This window comes from Polyodon spathula, chromosome 1 (genome assembly GCF_017654505.1).
Source record: "Polyodon spathula isolate WHYD16114869_AA chromosome 1, ASM1765450v1, whole genome shotgun sequence".
Classification (NCBI taxonomy): domain Eukaryota; kingdom Metazoa; phylum Chordata; class Actinopteri; order Acipenseriformes; family Polyodontidae; genus Polyodon; species Polyodon spathula.
The window spans coordinates 75,722,809-75,744,178 of NC_054534.1; the positions used below are offsets into that span (position 1 = coordinate 75,722,809).

At 37.3% G+C, this 21,370-nt stretch overlaps 1 protein-coding gene and 1 pseudogene across 1 annotated transcript; one reads left to right on the top strand and one right to left on the bottom strand.

Annotated features, from left to right (window-relative positions):
* Nucleotides 1-2,380: 2,380 nt before the first annotated feature.
* On the bottom strand, nt 2,381-4,511 carry LOC121324300 (annotated as a pseudogene).
* A 6,743-nt stretch (nt 4,512-11,254) lies between these two features.
* On the top strand, nt 11,255-17,542 carry LOC121322448 (H/ACA ribonucleoprotein complex subunit 1-like). The gene is made up of 7 exons (XM_041262448.1): nt 11,255-11,351; nt 12,679-12,885; nt 13,191-13,345; nt 14,970-15,029; nt 15,325-15,469; nt 16,012-16,107; nt 16,430-17,542. Exons 2-7 carry the CDS (start codon nt 12,699-12,701, stop codon nt 16,438-16,440), a joined length of 654 nt encoding a protein of 217 aa, XP_041118382.1. The 5' UTR covers nt 11,255-11,351; nt 12,679-12,698; the 3' UTR covers nt 16,441-17,542.
* The last annotated feature ends 3,828 nt before the right edge of the window (nt 17,543-21,370 follow it).

The following is a 21,370-nucleotide window of genomic DNA, read 5'->3' on the forward strand; positions in this document are numbered from 1 at the left end:
GTAAGGGAGCAGAAAATGGCAAAATACGCTCAGTTAAGCAAAGAAAAAAGATAAGTCTGTAATTACTTTAAGAAATGAAGGTCAATCTTTAAGACAAATTGCAAGAACTTTGCAAGTGTTTGTAACTGCTGTGGCCAAGACCATCAAACGATTTGAAGAAACTGGCACTCATGAAGACCGAACAAGGTCAGGCAGGCCAAGGGTGACCTCAGAATCAGAGAACAAGTTCATTCGAGTCACAAGTCTGTGAAACCAGCGATTAACTGCCCCTGAAATACAAGCTCAGCTGCATGCTACTAAAAGTACAGATGTTTCAACATCAACTGTTCAGAGGAGATTGCGTGAAGGAAGAATTGCTGCAAAGAAACCATTATTAAGAGTGCAGAATAAGAGGAAGAGACTTGCCTGGGCCAAAAAACACAGAAACTGGACGTTTGAGGAGTAGAAGTTGGTCTTATGGATCGATGAGTCAAAATTTGAAATATTTGGGTCCAATCGCCGAGTATTTGTAAGACGCAGAGAGAGTGAGTGCATGAGTTCTGCTTGTGTGGTTCCCACTGTCAAGCATGGAGGAGGCAGTGTCATGGTATGGGGTTGCATTGCTGCTGACAGAGTTGGTGATCTTTACCAAGTCCATGGCAAGCTCAACCAGCATGGCTATCATAGCATTCTTCAGAGGCATGCCATTCCATCAGGATTATGGCTAGTTGGGCAGTCCTTCATTCTTCAGCAAGATAATGACCCGAAACACACCTCAAAGTTGTGCAAGAACTATCTGGCGAAGAAGGAAAGTGAAGGACAACTCACTCTATTGATCTGGCCTATCCATTCTCCAGACCTCAATCCCATAGAACTTGTATTGGACGAACTGGACAGAAGAGTCAAAGCAAAGCTACCCACGAGTGCCCTACATCTCTGGGAATTGCTGCAGAAGAGCTGGGAAGACGTGTCGGGTGATTTCCTGCTGAAACTTGGTAACCGAATGCCTCGTGTTTATGAGGCTGTTATTAAGGCAAAGGGTGGCTAATTTGAAGAATCCAAGATTTAGAGACAATTTTCAATTTTCTTGAACATTGCTTTGATACTCCTTATGTTTTGTTTTGTGTATTGTAACATGTGTTTTCATTTTCAAGTATTTACAGAAACGTATACGACGTAAAACAGTGTCAATTATGAAAAAAACCCAGTTTCCAGCAAGTGTACGCAAACTTTTGACTGGTACTCATATGGGTATATATATTATATATATATATATATATATATATATATATATATATATATATATATATATATATAATAATAAGCTAAAATAGAACATCAACTAATATAAAAGCTCCAGCGAGAGGCCACGTGCTTATTTTATTTTTTTTTATAACGTCTGATGGAAATAGTGCAGCAGGTCTGGTACCTTAGGGACAAGATCTCAATTTAGGTTCTTATTTCCTGTGGTTTTTGCCACGTACTGTATGCACAAGCTTTAAGGTTGAAGTGGTTTATTGCACTCAGGAGCAGAAGAATCTATCTGCAATACTGAGGGTCCAATTGTACGTCTGTTTCTTCTTTTCTTTCCTGCATCGTACAGTGTAATATACAATATGGTATACTGTTGAGCAGAGTTTGACACCATTTACTGTGTTTCCTCATTCCCCTGCTTTGAGTCCAGAGACAACCCAGAGTGCTAAAGAGATGAGGGGCTTCTAAAAATGTGATCTTGTGTTTTTCCCTGAAGGACGCTTACTTCACTATCACTGTTATAAGTTAAAACACAGTAGAATAAACACAACTGTGACTCAAAATCTATGATTTATTGCAGTTTTTGCACAACCCAAAAAGGTCTGTATGAACATATACAGGTATACAGACTCAACAGAAATAAGCTTAGATGGCAAGTACACCACAATATTTGATTAAACGACTTTTACACTGTTTATGATATGTATCCTAGCTTGCACCCAAAAACAACATTTTAATGTTGTTATGTTGAATGAAACTACTTATCTAAAGTAGGTTTACCACTACATTTTCAATTCAAATTGATCTGCTAAAAAAAATAAGGTCACAATATATGTTACTTTCTTTTTGCAACGGCACTGGGAGCACACTTAACAAGGTAACAATGGCATATATAATCAGCATAAAAATGTGTAGTAACATTGTACAACAAATTATATATAGATAGACAGATAGATAGATAGATAGATAGATAGATACACACACTGTAACAGGTTTCCAAACCTTATTCTGAGTAACTTACATTTGAAAAATCAGGCTGAATTGTGTCAGATGTGTAGGATGGAAATAAGACTCCCACAGTAGTTCGATCCACTCCTGGTTTTACTATGAGTGTAGAAGACACACCTGATCTTGTAACCTTTACACTGTGGTTAATCATGTTCATATTAAAACTTGGAATGGGTGAAATGGCTATTCAATGGGAATCTTATTTCCATCCCTGGACGTTCAGGTATAATCCAGTATAAACCTTGGAATTACGTTCATAGTTTTCCTGACCCGGTTTGAGGCAAACTATCATTACTGCAGATTAATACTGCTAGAAAAAATATACAAAATGGAATACCATGGTGAATACATGATGCATTATAAAGATTCACTGAATCCATTCTTAAACTTCCACGACTTGGCGCAGCTCCTCAAATAACAAAACAAGATCTTTCTCCAAGTTTATAATCAATCCTGTCAAAAAAAGAAAAGAAAAAAAGGGGGGGGGGGGTGTCAAACTTGCATTATTAATAGGCTGAAAAACTCAACAAGAGGTGAAAAAACAACATATATGCTGGCTTTACACTTTATAAAGTATGTAGTGAATTGACATACCTGTGTTTGCACTGCTGCTTGCTATAAAGCTGATGACCAAGGGCAATCAATTGAACTGCACAATCTAAGGGGGAAGGAAAATTAAAGTAGAAATTTGAATATTAAAGCAGACTGTCCACGATATGGTATGTAGTCAAGCTTGGTGATGTCATTACCTGGTATGTGTTGTAGTAGCAGATGATACTCTTGTTTTTAGAGAGACCAAGCTTACTGCCTTGGTCTGTTGCCAGTGCAAAGGTGGAGAAGAAGCCAGGTCTCAGCGCATACTCAGGAGCATTGTCGTTAGCAACTAGGGAAATAACAATACATGTGTCAGTGTCTGAATAAATTGTTTCAACGCAGAACACAAAGGAAATTGGAAAATGTAATAATGTTTCCAAACATGCACACAGACAAAAGTTCACTAAAAATAACTAACCTAATTGAGATTAAACAAGGTCATTTTTATTCACACAACATACAGTACCTTAGCTACAGACAGCTGCAAAACGTACCTATTAAAAGAAGACGTCATTGTTAAAGTACCTTTAATTACTGGAACACCATCTCTGTCAGAAACTACAATGGCATGAAGACCTTCAACACTATACACATACCGGGAAGGAAAAAAGTTTAATTTGGATCACTTGATAAAAATTGATACTTGATAATCATGGATAACTGTAAAATACAGTAAATACTTTTTTTTTTTTAAGGGCAGTTGCCCTGGGTAAGGGCATCTGCTAAGAAATAAATAATAAATAATTCTGACAACAAATCTGTTGATGTGGGTCACAGATAACTGTTAATAGTATATTAACTGCTGAATTCGCAGACCCCAGTCAGCAACACTAATAGTAACTATAGACTGTAGGTCTCAATATGGACCCATTAATCATGGGAATCCTGCCGTACGTCCAAATAATTACATAAAAAATATACTGCTGTTTTCAGTTCTAAGTTGTACGTGGCCTATATATTACTACTAAACAAGAGTCATATTATGTATTTAATCCTAGCATTATGCATTGTAAATAGATAGCAAAGCCGACCTACCTTGGCAACTGCTTATAAAGATACCTTTTTAGGTCCTGTCAATAAAAAGAAAAATGAAGAAAAAAAAAAAAAGATTTTCTGGGCTGGTTTAACAGACTCCGAATTGAACCAGTTTAATGTCAACTTTGGAAAGGTAGTCGACTATGCTTTTTCATTGGTGGAACGGATTTTACCACAGGCTCAAAGGGACTTTTTAATGAAATGATAACTGAAGTGCACCGAGATGCCCTGATATGAACACCGCGAACTATAAATATGGACTGTAATATTACTTATACTGTATTAGTTGATAGGGTGTTAATTTGTGGCTTAACTCAGTAACAGTCACTAAGTTTTATCAAAACAAAGAACTGTTGTATAGTACTGTATCTTTGATGTGTGGCTGTTGTACTTTACTAGCTGTAGTTATAATGCCACGCAAATTGACATGGATCCATTTTAAAACTAGTTGGTAATTTTACTGTTACTTATTTTATACTGTATACATTTCCTTCGGTCAGATTAGACCGACAGTTTTAAAAAGAGGTTGGTTGTGGTATGCAATTCTAGGTTATAGTAATGAAATTACTGAGGACACACTAGACCCTAACCTGCACGTGGATGCATTTAGTAAAAACAATAGTTACATCTGCCATAGCCATATTGTCCGACGCTTTAATCAAACTCCAATCTTATACCTACAAAAATAAATACCAGTCATATATATGTGTGTGTGTGTGTGTGTGTGTGTGTGTGTGAGAGGCCGATTAAAGTAAAGGATGAAACATTTAATCACACACGATTTAGTATAATGACTTAAAAACACGTTTCTTGAACAAACTGGGGAACTCCATTCACAACAGTAACACACTGAATTAATTACATTTGAAAATAAGTTTGTCATTGTGAATTAATGAATTAATGTAAACATGTCTACCCACCTCAATCTATTTATATATATATATATAATATATATATATATATATATATATATATATATATATATATATATATTATATATTTGTTTTTATTTTGCAAATAAAACCAACTGCCTGTTCCTCTCAGAGCTCGACTACAATATCATGTGACACTTACACACAATAGGAAGTACTTATTACTGACCTTGTTTTAATGAGAACTTCCCCTGCCCGGTCAAATGGAGAGGGTATGGGCAAATTTGCCATAGAACATATTTGTGGGACGTGCCCGAGTTTTAATATTATCGCGATAACAAACATATTTTATATACCAAGATACTCAACCGCTGATTCTCTCTGGCGAACTCTGCGCACAAAGGGTTATGGGATGCAATGAAAGCTCGGGAGAAATACTTCCCATGCCAAATTTTGCAGATTTTTGTTGTTTTAAAAAAAAAAAAAAAAAAAAAAAGCATCAGATTGTTGAAGTAAATGTCACGTTGCCCATGGTGTCTCAAAGAAAATAGCAACATTGACAAATTATGACAGTATGTAGTTATTTTTTTTTAAAAATGCTATTTTCTGAACAGTAGCATGTATTGCTGCGCGTGCGCAGAAATGCACAGTAACAGCACAACCAGTAATGAATGTACTTTTGGTTAAGCATTGAGAAGAGTAAAGCTAAAAAATTTTCTTTTGAAGCTTTAATCAAATCTATTATACTGAAAAGCTTCAAACAAACTTCCATGCTATTTTAGCTTTTTTTTTTTTTTTTTTTTTTTTTTTTGCAAACAATTAAGAAGTTCAATGGAAATAGAGTATTTCATGACAAGAATAATGTATTGTAACGTTGAGTGTAAATAGGAGCCAGGCGACCTCAGCAAGATGTCGTTCGCTAAACAGCAGACTTTATTCAGCAAGTGCCCCTTTATACAGCAAAACGCAGCGAAAACATATAACCTTTACACATAACAAGGCACGTTACTGGACCCCACAAATCGAACGAGAAATAAATAACACGACTGGGCAATATTCAAGATATACTGGGGTCACGACTCGCTCACATGCATAGACAATGAATAACTCAAGACAGACAAAACATGCAACAGCCCCACAAAAAACGATACAGCACAAAACACTTAGTACATCGCTACAGTATTAAGTGAAGATGCTACCCTTGTTTTAATATTTTATCTGCATCTGTATGGCAGTGTAGTATAACAATAAAACTGTACATTAACAAATACATACTTATTGTACATTAGGACAGTCAATTTAAAACTTTCTACCTCAACTATTTGACTTGTCAAACTAGACGTCGTCCTACCCCCACCTAGCAATATCTGTACATGTACTTAACGTGTTAGCACAGTAGTGGAGGCAGGCGTACATCCGTCCCTACCTAATACAGAACTTCCAGTTTATAGTACCGTAATCTGGTGATAAATAGCGGTACTGTAATATGTCTAATTCTATTTTTATAAATATTGATAAAAGCAGATTTATTATTAAAATTAATTTAGCAGACACTTATCCAAAGCGGCTTACAGAAACTAGGACGTGAACGATGCATCAACAACCGCTGCTGCAGTGTCACATACAATAGGACTTCAGTTAATAGCTATGAAACTAAGACAATAGGATCTGTTTCAATTCCGATAATGCGGATGGCTTGCCTACACACATAACGTACTTGTCTGCTTTACTGGAAATAAAAACAGAGCCTGTGGTGTACTCGCAGAGGAAATAAATGTTTTTGTATGTTTTAACTAACTAAGCCAATCCAGAGGATACTAGACCTCTCGCTCACTGGAAATTCTCAGTACACAGTAAATATACTACATATAGACAATCACTTATCCAATTGTAACGAACCTTGAATTTATTTGAACAAGCTGAGTGCATCATAATATGGAGGAATGTGGAAATGGGTTGTATGTGCATTATGCATTATTTACTACAATTTGAGTGCATCAATCCAGGGATGAAGACATCTGTCCATTTTGCATTTTTACATGCACATTTAAAAAAAAAAAAAAGGAATATCAAAATAATGAATAATCTTTATCTAAAGGCTGGGAAAAAATATACAAATTGTAACCAGTATAACCATGTACACAAACAGAAAACTTAATTACTTAAAATAAAAAAAATAAAAAAAAACAACATTTGTACATACACCCAAAATACAATCTCTCCCCAGACCTTCCATCTCTATGCAAAAGCTGCAGTAAGAAAATGTCCCTTTGACATAGGAAGAGCTGGATCACATAGTAGATGTGTAGGAATGCATCCTCCTGGTTCTTTAGACTCCCCAGCATTCACTGCTAAACTCAGCCATCTGATGTTGGTGGTTCTCTCCTCAAAGTTGCCCAGGTCAAAGGATATGCAGGTAGGAGTATTCAAGGAACAAGAAAAATGCCTCACCGTCACATCCTGGAATAAGGGAAAGGGGAGAAAAGCAGACGTTACAGTTCAGAGTTCGCATTAAAAAAAAAAAAAAAAAAAAAAAAAAGTTCCCAGATACTAACCTTGGATTTAGGCATGACAACTTCCTGCCAAGATGTCTCTTAACCAAAACAAACAGCAGCACTGCCCAAGACACTAGCAACACTCACAGCGCCAATTAAGTTCTGCAACAAATTACAAAAAACAAGAACGACCGCGTTTATATGCGTACCCAGAACCACCATGACTGGCGTATGTACGAATTTTATATAATAAAGTTTATAAGAGACAATTGAATGTCGTTTTAGGCAGGATTATATAAAACATCTACACAACTGAAGCATTGTACATAAAACTGACATTTGAACAAATGTGTTGATAGACAGGGGGTAAAAATTGGAGATTCTAAATTTAAAATAAAAAAAGGGGTCAACTATATACTATTTTTCAGGAATAAACTAAACACTTTAACTGCTACTTGGCATCCTTGGTTTTGTAGCCAATTCACTGGGGTAAAGTAAGGCTTGCACAACATATTCTTTACTCCTGGGATATTTTTCTACTTTAACTTGTTACAGTGTAAAAGTCTTGCTGTAAAATAAAGGCACACAAGGGCCACATCTCCTGCCCCTACTGCTATGCTGTCTCTGCCTGAATTCTGAGCAATACAATAGCTTGCATTACTTTAAAACAAACGAATATTTAACTGAGCGAACAGCCAAGCATGAAAAGCCTGTGCAGTGTTTAAAAAGGAGAGGCATTTCTTTGTGAAGTACCTACATCTGTATCTCCTGATTGACTTCCCAAATCGGAAGCAGTATCTGCAGCTTTAGGTAAATAACGCTACAGGTATGTGTGCACATCTTAATTTAATTTAGTATAAAAAAAAAAAAAAAAAAAAAAAAAAAAAAAACCCACAAGCACCGCAGCCGGCCCCCCCACACCCCCTCCCTCCCTTTTTGTCATTTTACTTTATTTTACAAAATGACAAACATGTTGTTTAGTCAATTATGACAGATGCAGATATGGACTTCAAATACATGCCAAGAAATGTTCATTTAAGTATTTAGATTTGTTCCGGCACTAAATTAAACACATAAAGTAGTTCATCCACTGCAGAAAACAGCTGTTGCAGGATGAGACCTATTAAAGAAACTGTTGAAGTCTTCCCAATAGGATATCAAGCTCTGTCCAGTGTGGTGGGTATCAGGTAGGGAGGCCTAGCCTGTAACTGAGAACAAAATGACACTTACCCAGCAAGACTAGATCAGAGTTCCATAAGCTGTTCATTTCCATGGGCCAGTGGAGACTGCAAGGTCTGGGTCTTCCACCCAGAGACCCCAAATCACCTCTTTCTGGGAGGGGCATATGAGAAATTATAGAAGCAGAGTTAGGATTATACATCCTGTAAAGAAAACAAATTTTAGCACTTATATTAAGCATTAGTCTACATTTAGCATACCTGTCAAAAGCCTCTTATCCAACCCCAAATCAGCATCATCACACTAGCAACACTCACACAGCAGGCTAATCAGCTTCTTCAATATAAGAGCACAAATGCAGCAACTTATTCAAGATGTGGTCTGAAAGTAGGAGAAACATGTAGCCTGATTTAAAGACAAAAGGTGACAAGGAGTCAAAGTTCCAGGCACAACTAAAGTTTGTCTAATATATTAAAGATAAAACTTTTCACCAGCTATGAACTTCACAAGGGGGTTAAAATCAGGATACAGTTTAGTCTCCAGGAAGTTTAATATGTATTAATTAAAATCTATTACCTGTCATTCAAACCAGAACCAGTACTGTTGCACTGTTCAACCAACCAACATAAATTCACACAGAAGGCCAATCACTGGATCTGAACCACTCCAAGAGTCCTCTGAATTCTGGTTGCTAGGGTCTCAGGCCCACCTGACCTGGTACTTGTCTACAGAACTGTCCTGCAGGCAAAGAGCAAAAGGCTCACTTGCTTGTCTTTACAGACGTTTAAAGTGTCCTTGTTTGCAGTTAAGAATGTATCTTAGTACAAGTTCACATTTAAGACTGCATACCCTTGCATATTAACATTGCATTAGTTGTCTAACATACAATCGTAAATGGGACATACAGTTCGAATATCAGAAGTGCGTATAATTCGAAAATACTTCCATGTAACCGTGGAGTTTAAAAAAAAAAAAAAAAAACTATTTTGCCTTCAATTGTAACGACAGCTTCCTAGGCCTAAAACAATTAAACTTTCTGTCGCTGCTCGACAAATGAAGATGGTTAAAAAAAAAAAGATACACCTTGTCCCCGATTATATTCAGAGAAACAGTGTACAATTACAGAGAATGTTGATGGTATGAAGACACCAATTTCTAGTACAATTGAAACATTTCTAAATATTTATTAATCGAGTCAAAGGCTGCGGTTCCCCCAGGAAAGACTACATTTCTACTGATCAATTACGAAATGTTTCCCGCTCGCAGCACGCAATAGCTTCTCATTAGACTGAAGCAAATGGGGGGAACTCCACGCAGGGAATAGAATACCATACCAAATGCATTCCTTTTTTAAATTTAAAGACTAAACACAATCATCCTACCACTGCCTACACCGTTTAAGTAACAAGAAATTAAAAAAAAAAAAAATAATAATAATAAAACACACAAAAACACTGTTCAGCGGCTCTGATGAATCCCGCACAATGTTCCGGGTCGCTGTATCACCAAACAACCACAGAAGATAGTTAGTTGTTTTGTAAATGCGACGATTTCCAAGATACTGGGTTTTTGGTCGCTGTGGCCGATTAAATCGGCATAGAGGACAGCGCCGCAAGCCCGCGGAGTCTCCTTACAGCACCACAACGGCTCCGCACACGGTACATCAAACTACACGAAAAAGAGTAATGACCGCTCGCCAATCTCGCAAGAGGTCGAAACCAGCTCTAGTCAGTAAACTGACGGGAGAATCAGGCAAGAGCACTCTTAATAACCCTAGAAAGCGTGATTTTACCGTGCATGTTAATACATTTGAAGGTCGAAACCAACAAATCAGACAAGAAAGCACGAAGCAATCTGTTATCTCTCCAACTAACGTGAGAGAGAAAATGGCGATGTGCTGCTGTGAGGACGTCCCTCTTCAACAGGAGGTTTGAGGGACATCTTCCCTCACAGCAGGGCCCTCATAGGGCAGCCTTTTTAACATATGTTCAGTGATTGACGGTCAGAGAGGCTCTTTCCCATTTGGTAATGGTTGTCATTCAATTGAAAGGGAACGAGTTGTTTCGTAAATGCGACGATATATAATCTCCCCGGAGGCGCGCATTAGCCCAACACATTATCTCTACCGCACAACTGCCATGATAACCCTCGCCACGATGTCTGACGTGCACTACCATGTGTTTTTTATATGGTTCCGTAGCGCCACCTGGCGACTAATCCAAAGACATGAAGAAGCAGCTACGACACCAGTTCAAACTGTTGTAAAGTGCTACAAAAACAATGCAACCGGGTAAAGAAGACATACATAACGAATACGTTGAATAGGTATATAATATTATGCAGCAAATGCATATGTGAATAATAAGGGCTTCTAATTTTCGGGTTTTATTTTCCATTTTTCTCTTTATCCCTTTACACCTTAATTAATAGTTGTTGAGCCTTAACTGAACACTAGATTGTTTAAATTAGCGATGCACTATTAGACACTAACACAGTGAAATTAATAAACTGAACTCGGTGATTATTTAGAGCTAGAACGAAATGCAGTTTCAAATAGATTGAGGTGAGATCAATGCACGTCGTTTGTTAACTTATCTCAAGAGGGTAAAAAGAAACAACTTCCTTTGGTAATTTGTGTTTGACTAAGAAAGCAAATCGGCTCGAAATATGTTTAAAGGGACATCACGTGATCAAAAATAAAACCCGAAAACTAGTAGAAGCCCTTCATATAATAAACAAAAAACGTATTTCAGGTTTTTTTAGACATATTAACGTTGCCATTTTACGACACTGAGAATGATTTAGGGTACAAGTGCTTAGTTTATGGCAGGGGAGGTAACTAGCCCACCACGTGTGCTCGGTTAGTACAGCGTGGTCCCAGAGCAGAACATCCGGCTGCAGAGAAAGAGAGACAGGCAGGTCCCTGATAAATAAGGTAATGTAAAATAAACGTGTATACCGTATTGTTGATTAGGTTGTGTGTGTTATAATAAATAAAACCGCATTACTTTAAATTAATTGTTTAATTTAGCCATTATATAATATTGCGCTTTATTTTCATACCGTGTGTAATTCCAGAGGAGCGATGAAACGAGGATATCATTAGCTCTGCTGACTTAAGTTTTGCAAATGTTGGAATATTTCCTAGATATCGATTACAAATATTAGCAGGGTTACAAAATGTAATTAAGTCCTGTATAACACACACACACTAATATACACACACACACACACACACATATATATATATATATATATATATATATATATATATATATATATATATATATATATATATATAGATGTGTGTGTGTGTGTGTGTGTGTGTGTATATATATATATATATATATATATATATATATATATATATATATATATGTGTGTGTTTATATGTGTGTGTGTGTGTGTGTATTACTGTTTGTTGTAAGTTTGCTAACAAAGTGTAACTAAGGTGACTACAGTACCACGAGGATATTAAAATAAAATGCTGTATCTTGAATTATATCCTTTTAAAGTGTGCAAAGTGTGGATTTGTATGTGAAACCGAATGCTAATAAGACGTGCAGTTCGGAATTAGGTACCTGCAATCTTGTATGTGTGTGTGTGTGTATATGTATTTATTTTAGCTCAAAGATGTGTGTGTGTGTGTAAAACTAACTAACACTTAAAATCAATGCAATACCTATTGTATTATAAAGCAAAACAGACATGTTTGTCAATACTTGTCATGTGATGTATTGCTTAGTATTAAAGTCAACTGTTTATTTTGTCACAGTTTTTGCTCAGCCCATACTAATAATTTTTTTTAAAGACTTTGACTTCTGTTAAATCCTGAGTGATAGTACGTTTGAACTATAATTATTTATCAGCAGTAACAAGTAAACATTTTATTTTAATAGCCAATGCAATTTGCACAGAAAGTATTAAAAAAAAAAAAGAAAAGAAAATCTGTTTCTAAGGAAGAGCAGTGTCTTCACATTGAGGCAAACATGAGACTGACAGACATGTTCAGAATACCACTGTCAGAATCAGTATATACTTTGTGTTAGAATAATTAGCTGTAATGATGCTAGAAGTACCCTCCTGGTATTTATACTTCAGTTCAACAGACATTCTGTAGAAGCTGAACTGTGATGTCAAGTCTGCCATATTACCGTATTTAAGTTTTAATACAGTTTGTCATGATAAAGTTCAAACTCGACACCTCTATGGATTTATGCGTGCTTCATTCTATATTAAGGATGGTTGTCTCTTTCTTCCAGTTTCTGCGTTTTAGGACAGGATGTCTTTCCGAGGAGGCGGTGGAAGGGGAGGTGGCTTCAGCAGAGGTGGATTTGGAGGCCGAGGTGGATTTGGAGGCCGAGGTGGATTTGGAGGCAGAGGAGGCGGCTATGGAGGACGGGGGGGTGGTGGTGGTGGGGGCCGTGGAGGCTTCAGACAGGACTATGGGCCTCCAGAGTATGTAGTGGGTAAGGAAGGAATTGCTTTTAATACCAGCTGTGGGGAACTAACTTGTTTGTCACATCAGCATGCTTTCTTTGAGACTTGGGCTGAAGGTTAAATGTCTTATCCAGTGTCACTGGCTCAGGGATTTGAGGTTTGTTTGCCCTTTCCTTGCTTTGTGTGACTTGAGTCTCTCTTTTCACTCTAATGATGTACAGGGATGGGTTCATTACTCTAATATGTGGTGTTGAAAAATCTACAGGGAAAACATATTTGTAGCAGGCCTTCAAAAAACATTTATTTATTTATTTATTTATTTATATCGCCCCAGGATTAGGCGAGTTCATGCACCCCTGTGAAGATGACATTGTGTGCAAGTGCACTGCAGAAGAGAACAAAGTTCCTTACTTCAATGCTCCAGTTTATTTGGAAAATAAGGAACAGATCGGAAAGGTGGACGAAATATTTGGACAGCTCCGGGGTTTTGTATCCTTTTTTAAAAAAAAAAAAAAAAAAAAAAAAGTTTTTTTACGTCTAAAGCAATACAATGAATAGTAAGGAAAGTGGAAGTACTTGCTGTATACAACCATTAGATAGTTATGGATAGCCCGATTAATGACTAATCTTTTACTATTGTACCTATATGACCTTGTTTTAAGATTTAAGTGCTAATCTGGGTCTGTGAAACCAGACGAATGTCTTTCGTAGATATGCTGTAGGTCATTCAACTATAACTGGTCCTCAAAGTGGTGCCTGCGGGCAAATTTGTATCCGCGAAGCCAGGCCATCGTGACCACGACAGCTGTTCTTAAATTATACGTCGTGAACACATTTCTGGCTAGTCGTAGCGTGGGAAAATAAAGAAAGCTTTAAACACGTTTTCCAGCAAAAGCGCCACAGCAGCCTGTTGACAGTGCTGCTCGCTTATGCTGTGCTTGTACGTACAAAACATTTTTTTTTTCCTGAATGGCTTCTGCGATACGATCAACCAATGGATTATCTGCATTGTCTCTGCAGTAGCCCAATCATAAGGTAGCTGGGTGGGACATAAACTGTGTCTGTTTTAGGTGCAGGTGCTGACAGTAAGTTTAACCAATAGGAGAGTCAAATATCTGCCAAGTTTTACGCAGCTGTCCAATCATAAGCAAGCAGAGGCTGTTCATGGTATTCTGCATGAAAATTGAAGGTGAGTGAGTAGCCAAAGGGAAAATGAAAGATCTGACAGTTGTCCAATCATTAGAAAGCACTGAATTTCACTGACAGTTATTGAGAAAAATAATACATTTATTTAGAGTTCAATTTTCTATCTCTGTTTTTTTATTTCACCAGACAAGGGAAACACCGTAGTAGATTTAATTACAAATCCAGTTTCTCTGAATAATTGTACTGGAGATGAGCGATCTTTAAAACAGTAGTGTTGAGAAATATGCTGAATTGAAACAAAGCGAGAGACTATCTATCCTCTTCTTTTAGTTTATTCATGGTTATCTGTGTAAACATGCTATTTAAAAGAATAGTAAGCCTTATCAGAGTGAGGCAAGAATAATCCTACAAACTGTTAAATATTGTGTGTGTGTGTGTATATATATATATATATATATATATATATATATATATATATATATATATATATATATATATATATATATATATATATGTCTTGTGAGAAGGCAGTGTGTAAGATAAGAATCTATGCAATAGCCAGCGTGCCCGATAAAACGGCCAAGTAAGTTCAATTTATGCCCGTGCCAAAATTACTTTGAGACCCACTGAATTATAACTATGCTGTAGGTTGTTAAGCCATACAAATAAAACAATAAAGATGTGCAGAGTCAAATCAATGTTTTGTCTGTCAATTTTATAAATTTCTTTGACAAACATTTGACTAAGAGTCTTTATTAATGACTTCAGTTGAAATATTTTTCAAGTAATTTTACAAGTTTCTTTTAGTATTTCTTCATTTTATAGATATGCACTGGAGTTGGCGCATGCTTATATAAAATGTATGTAACATTTTTTACTTTTAAACCACAACTGTGAAATTAACCCAGATGTTACACTGTGATATGTTTGCATTTAAAATAGCTGATTTCCTTAACTCAGAATGCAGTACTTTTCGGTCAAACTCTCAGAAAATATGAAGGCATCTTCATTCAACAAATTACAGAAGGTCAGTTAGAGGTTAATTTATTTATTTCAAAGAGAAGAGCTTGCATGAGGATACATTGCTGGATCAGGATCACTTCTATGTGTCTTCTTGATTTACTGTTTGTTTATTACACCTGTTAAGAGCAGATGCAGCATGGTCTCGATCTTATTATTTTTCAAATATCACCATTTTGTTTATATACATTTTGTAAGTTTACAGGAAATTCTTGCAGTATGTAACTTGTGTGTCATTTTTTCTGTACTGCCATGCTGGTTTGGGTGTGTGTCTTGTTATTAACACAGATATTTCTTTGCAGTTCTATATAGACCCAGCGAAGTTGCTTCCCCTGCAGCGGTTCCTGCCTAGACCGCCGGGTGAGAAGGGTCCTCCGAGAGGCAGGGGGAGGGGTGGCAGAGGAGGCCGAGGAGACTGGGGTGGAGGAGGACGAGGGGGTCGTGGAGGTAAGAGGACTGTCAACCCTACAGAAACAAGCAGCTGTAGTACAGCAGGTCCATTGTTTAAACAAATAATTTGCAACAGAGGTGGCTTCATGTACTTCTAAAGAGAAAACCCTGATTGGAAACTAGGCCAGTCTCTATTGTGTAGGTAAAGTAAATTCAATTTACACACCAACGAACTTGTGAACGTGCCAAACTTTAGAGCATGTTTTTCACGTTTACCCAAGGACACTGAGAATGTCCAACATACAGAGTACTAAAACATTCGGTGCATCCCTAGTTGTAATCAAAATAAAAACCTGTATTGTAAAAGGCAGTCAAAATGACATCTCTGGTGGGTCTAGGTAAATGTGATTATAACTTTATTTTTGCGTTCCTGCCTTTAAAAAGCCGTCCGGGTATTTAATACATGTATTTAGGAAAAGTCAAGAACGAACAACAGTGTATCTTTCACACACGCAGAGTAATTTTCCATTTTTAAAAAAGAACGGTCAAAATGGCTGCCGTGGTGGTTCTAGCGTTCATGTAATTTGGTGTTTTCTCAGGTGGTTTCCGCGGTGGCCGAGGCGGCGGTGGTGGAGGAGGCTTTAGAGGAGGCTTTAGAGGAGGAAGAGGTGGAGGTGGCAGCCGAGGTTTCAGAGGTGAGTGTAAAACAAGTGATATGGCCACACTGGTACCTTTTGGTGCATCATCCACCATTGAAAATGCAAATATTTTCACACAACCAGATTAAGACAAAGAAAATATGTTAATCTGGTGCTGCTGATTGAGTAATGACTTTATAGAACTGGTCTGCATAGAAAGCCGCGACTGTAGTTGGGAGTACTATTCTTGCACTAAGCAACTGCAATCCAATTGTGAGTTTTGATCACACATGAGCTTGTAAATACTATTTAGTAAATATGTTTGTTTACTGAATCGTGTATTAATTGGTATCAAAATGTGCATTTTCTTAACTCCTAGGTGGAAGATGATGAGAACAGGAAGTGAGACCTGCACTGACATGGTTCCAGTTTCTGCAGCAACTGTTTGGCATCAAAGAGGCTGCAGCTAATCTGTTGTTTTGTTCATATTTAAGAGAAAGTGCTTTTATGATAGAGACCGTGACGAGTACTTGCACTGTTTTAAACTGCTTGTTACTTTCACATTTTGTATGAACATTCCAATCAGGGATGCCTGTGTAATTAAATTAATTAATTCAGATTTTTTGGTTGTAGCCTACTTTTTAAAAATGTATTTTTAATTAAAACCTTTCTTCATATCACAGTGTGTGAGATGTTGGCACGTACTATTTCACTTCCCATTTTAGTCAGGCATTGTATATAACTGTTTTTTCAAGATACTTTCTGAAGTAACTATTGCCTGGAATTATATTGGCAAAATGTACTGTTTGTACTGTGCTGGAATTTAATACAATAAACCCACCCATTTAAGTTATTTCTTGAAGTAGTAATTTTAACCCCATAGGTACTTATGACACACTTCCTTTTTCTGGATAACTGCTTATACAACTGTTGTGGAACTTGGTATATTAATATTTAGCATAAGTAATTGAGAGTATCCCATCATATTCATATATCCATCCATCTGTAGGTTACATTTTTGTTTGTCATGGAACTTGGTATTAACATTTTAGTTTGTTATTGAGAATACAAAATTCTTGATCTAGGGGAGTGTCTGTCTGGTGGTACATCCGTCCATCTATATGTCACACTTAAATTTGTTGCATGTATCTGCGTAACCACTAATTCAACTCATTAAACTTTAAGCGTCCTTGTAAAGTGAAGTTTGTCAACCTGCTGTCGCTACACTTAATGAAGTTTAGAAATTAGGTTTGGGAAGAAAGGCCTGTCCCCTACACACATTACGTCATCCAATTCTGGCCTATCAGAAATCGACTGGGAACTAACCCTTATGTTGTGTTTGATGTATTCGTATCCCTTCACCTCCCCAACTACACCCTGTAACTACCACATGGTAGTATTAGGGGAGTCTGTTGCCACTTCCAGCAGGTCTGGTTTAAGGCGCATGTTCATTTTTTATGTTACATAATCGTCAATAAAATATAAATTGATAGTTGTATGTTCTGGGGGTATTGTCCTGATCTACTGAATTACAGCTAATATTTTATAAACCATTGAAATGTTCTGGAAAATATCACTCTTCACTTTAACCTGTGAACTCAGATGGACGACATTGGGCTCACGTGAATTTTTCAATTCTAGATAAAGACCCAAATCTTGAGGTAATGACTTCATACTTGGTACAATTGTTTTCTTGACAGTTTTTTTGCAAAGCTGGCACAGTGTCAAAGCATTGGGTTTCAGAAACCATAGAAGCTGGTGACTTCAAATTTACAGATGTATTTAAACACCTCATGCTAAATGTGTTTATTACCACAAAATGTGTGTTCTAAATGCATTGAGACAGTACACTTTAAGTTATTGTCTTAATGCTTAGTAAACAGCAGTATCATTTGATTTTCTCACTAAAGTTTTATAATCGATGTTGTCCAGTAATGTACCCTTTTCACTGCTGAATTGCTTTGACCTGTGGCCATATCAGTGATACAGACCAATGCTTTGACAGGGTGTTTATAGTTGGTATACTGCTGCATTCTATGATTCTCTCAATAAAGTTCAATTACAGGTGGTGTCCAGTAAACATTAACTGTTCAGTGCCACACTTCTTTTTAACATTTATATTTAAAAACAATGTTAATTATTTTTTTTACACGTTTCCAATGTCTACAAACCATTCAATCTGATATGACATTTCACTTAGAATATGCTGACGGGATGCTTTGTTTTTGTTCACAAAAACTCCCACTTCTAGTTTAGCTTAGGCTATGAGATTTTGGGTATCTACCTCTACAGCCAAACCTTGTAACTAAAAGTATAACTAAACATGAAACAGGCTTTTATTGTACAGGTAAACAACAACCTGTTTTAAGGGACCACCAGATGAGTGACAAAAAGGAATCATGTTTTAATATAACCTAAAACATAAGTGTGAGATCCAGCTGGCTATAGCAGTCATCCTTTATAACCTTAAGTAAAACCAGTATTTTAGTACAGTTTATAGAAAAATTATGTTGTGTTATGACTAATATAAAGAAATTAACAAGGATATGCCATTCTACCTCTTGAAAAAAAATGCTAATACTATACAATCAATTCAGTAGTATAATAAAATCAGCTGCATACGCAAAGTTATTTATTTATCTATTAATTTATTTGCCACCTATCGAACAGCATGCAATGTGGTATCTACAAAGTATTACATAAGGACTTACCTAAGTTAAGCCCCCATCCTAGGTCTCTTCCCAATTGGGAACAATGTTGAGAGGTGTGGCTCCACACTCTTAAGAATATCAGTTTGTTTTTATATTTTTCCTCTCATATTTTACTGTTGAGTGAGCAATTGAAAGTTATATTTTGTCTATATTCTTCCATGTTTGTCTTCCACAGATATATGGCGCTTTAAATATCTTCTTTGGGATGGCAAGTATTGGACTGGTGATGTGGTTACAATTGACTGCTACTTTACTATATGCAGACCCAACAGTACATATACACAGTTGTAGTCAAAAGTTTACATATCCCAATGGAAACGTATGCTTAACAATGTATTTAATATTTCTGCTGGTTTTATAGTCTTTAAAACACAGTACAGTTGTAAAAATATTTTAACACACATACAGTTTCACAAATGTTCAATTTGTATGCCAAAGATCAGTCTTGGGTCCGTTTCTGCTCTCATAAGTCTGTCAAAGCCACCACGGGTGTGAGTGTGTGGCAGAGTGTAGCGGTGATGCAGTGCTTAGAAACAACAGTGTACTTGTAAATAACAAAGCTTTATTAAGGGTTTTTAAATAATAACACTGACTCTACACAATGATGTATATAGCCAGTAAAACTGTAGGGTTCAGTCCCGCAATGACAATAATAATAACACACAGTTTAAAACACCTACACGATCACCAGTCCAACAGTGAGTGCTCTGGGTGCAAGTGGTTTTGTTAATATGTGAAACAGTGCTAACAGTGGTGCAGTGCATCTGGGTTTGATGCTGGCTGAATAGCGACAGCTCCCGGATATTTAGCCATCTACAATGACAAATAACAGTTAATGAGGCAGACAGTACACCACTAAACGCTCACGGTTTCGTTGGTCATTTTGTAACCATAACAAAGGAACATATCGCTTGGCCACGCATCCTGATATACCTTCAGTCACTCCCCCTTTGCTAGCGAGTGCAATCACATCTCCTCCAATTCATGACTGACACATCACCTACTGCAGTAAGGTGCTGGCTTCTAGTGTGGTTTCGCTCCATTTTTGGATGGCTGACTTCCGACTAACCCTGGAATGAACTGTCAAACCATCCAGTCAGGGGCACACTGTTCCTATTATACCATGCCCTCACAGGTCGGGAGGGAGATTGTTGACTCAGATTCATTTGCTACTGTCACGGTGATTTAAAAACTTAAATCTTGTTAGCCAGGCTCCCATCTTTACATTCTCATTCCCATCGTCAGTGGGAAGATTTAAAAGAAATTAAGCTCATTCTAACTAAGAGCCATCCACTATGAATGGTGGTCCACTATGAAAGATGCTATAAAATAAAGATTGATTGATTGATCGATCTCTGCCGCATACACCTTTCATTCAAAAAAGGTGCTCCCACCTTGTACATGGGAAAACAGGTTTTAGGGTCACTCGTGACAGTCTGCTCTGGAAAGTTAATATACTTTACTATGCTTGCCATGTTTCCACTGTGCTTTACAAGCTTTTAATATTATTTTACCAAGCTATGCTTTACCATGTTTTGTTTTGCCACAGGGCAATGAGTTTTCATCATACAATTCATTGAACATTAAAGGTTGTGTAAAAAGAACAATTGGTACAGTCAAACACCTTGGCTATTTAAGAAAATACAATCCCTGTTCTTTAAAATAAGTTTTAGCCTATGCATTTTAACCTAAAAACACTTCAAATTATGTTAGAACTTTTGATCAATTTTTAAAATCAATTTAACCACATTTCTAGTGCCCAATTCAAAGTCCCCTCACCACTGCAACCCATTTAAACCACTGTCAAGTAATTGCCTCATCTCATCTGCCAAACTTTAGCAATGGAAGTTAGGAAGCAACACAATCCTGGAGGCAAGGGCCCAGCCAGGGAATTCTCCGCCTGGACTTGTCACTAAAGTGAGGGCCTCCAGACAAGATGGCAACCAACTGCCCTCATACAGTGCTTTTACAGGATAAGTCACTAGGTACTCATGCGTAATTCTTGTTTATTTGTTTTTGCACATTACCTGTAAGGGTTCGACAATATATAACCTGTGTTGATAGTAATGTTTCTTGTGGCTTGGTCACCATATTCAGCAGTCTGTCTCTGGGCATCATTTGGACGCCCACTGCAGATTCCAGCCCCCACGTCCATAATTGCTCCCCTGTTTGCCAAGTCTTCCACCTTCTATAACCCTTGTATATATGTGATTGCCAGTAAGTTCTTTTACACCTTTGAAATATCTTGTTAAGATTTCCTATATCATTTTTTAAAGGAGAAATCAGATGTTGCCGGAAGGTGGCCAGGGACTGAGCAGTCCCGATATCCATGTGTAGGTCATTCCACTACTGAGGGGCAAGGGTGGAGAAGGAGCAGGATCTGGAAGCAGGGGAGCGGAGCGGGGGCTATAGCTAATCTGCCGGTGTTGGAGGAGTGGAGGGGACGAGAGAGGTTGTAGGGAGGAATAATAGTCTGACGATAGGAAGTAGTAGAAAGTTCAAGGCAGCGATATGCGTGTACAAGAGTTTTGAATTGGATACAAGTGGCAATAGGGAGCCAGTGGAGGGAGCAGGGCAGTGGTGTAGCGTGGGAGAAATGAGGAAGGGAA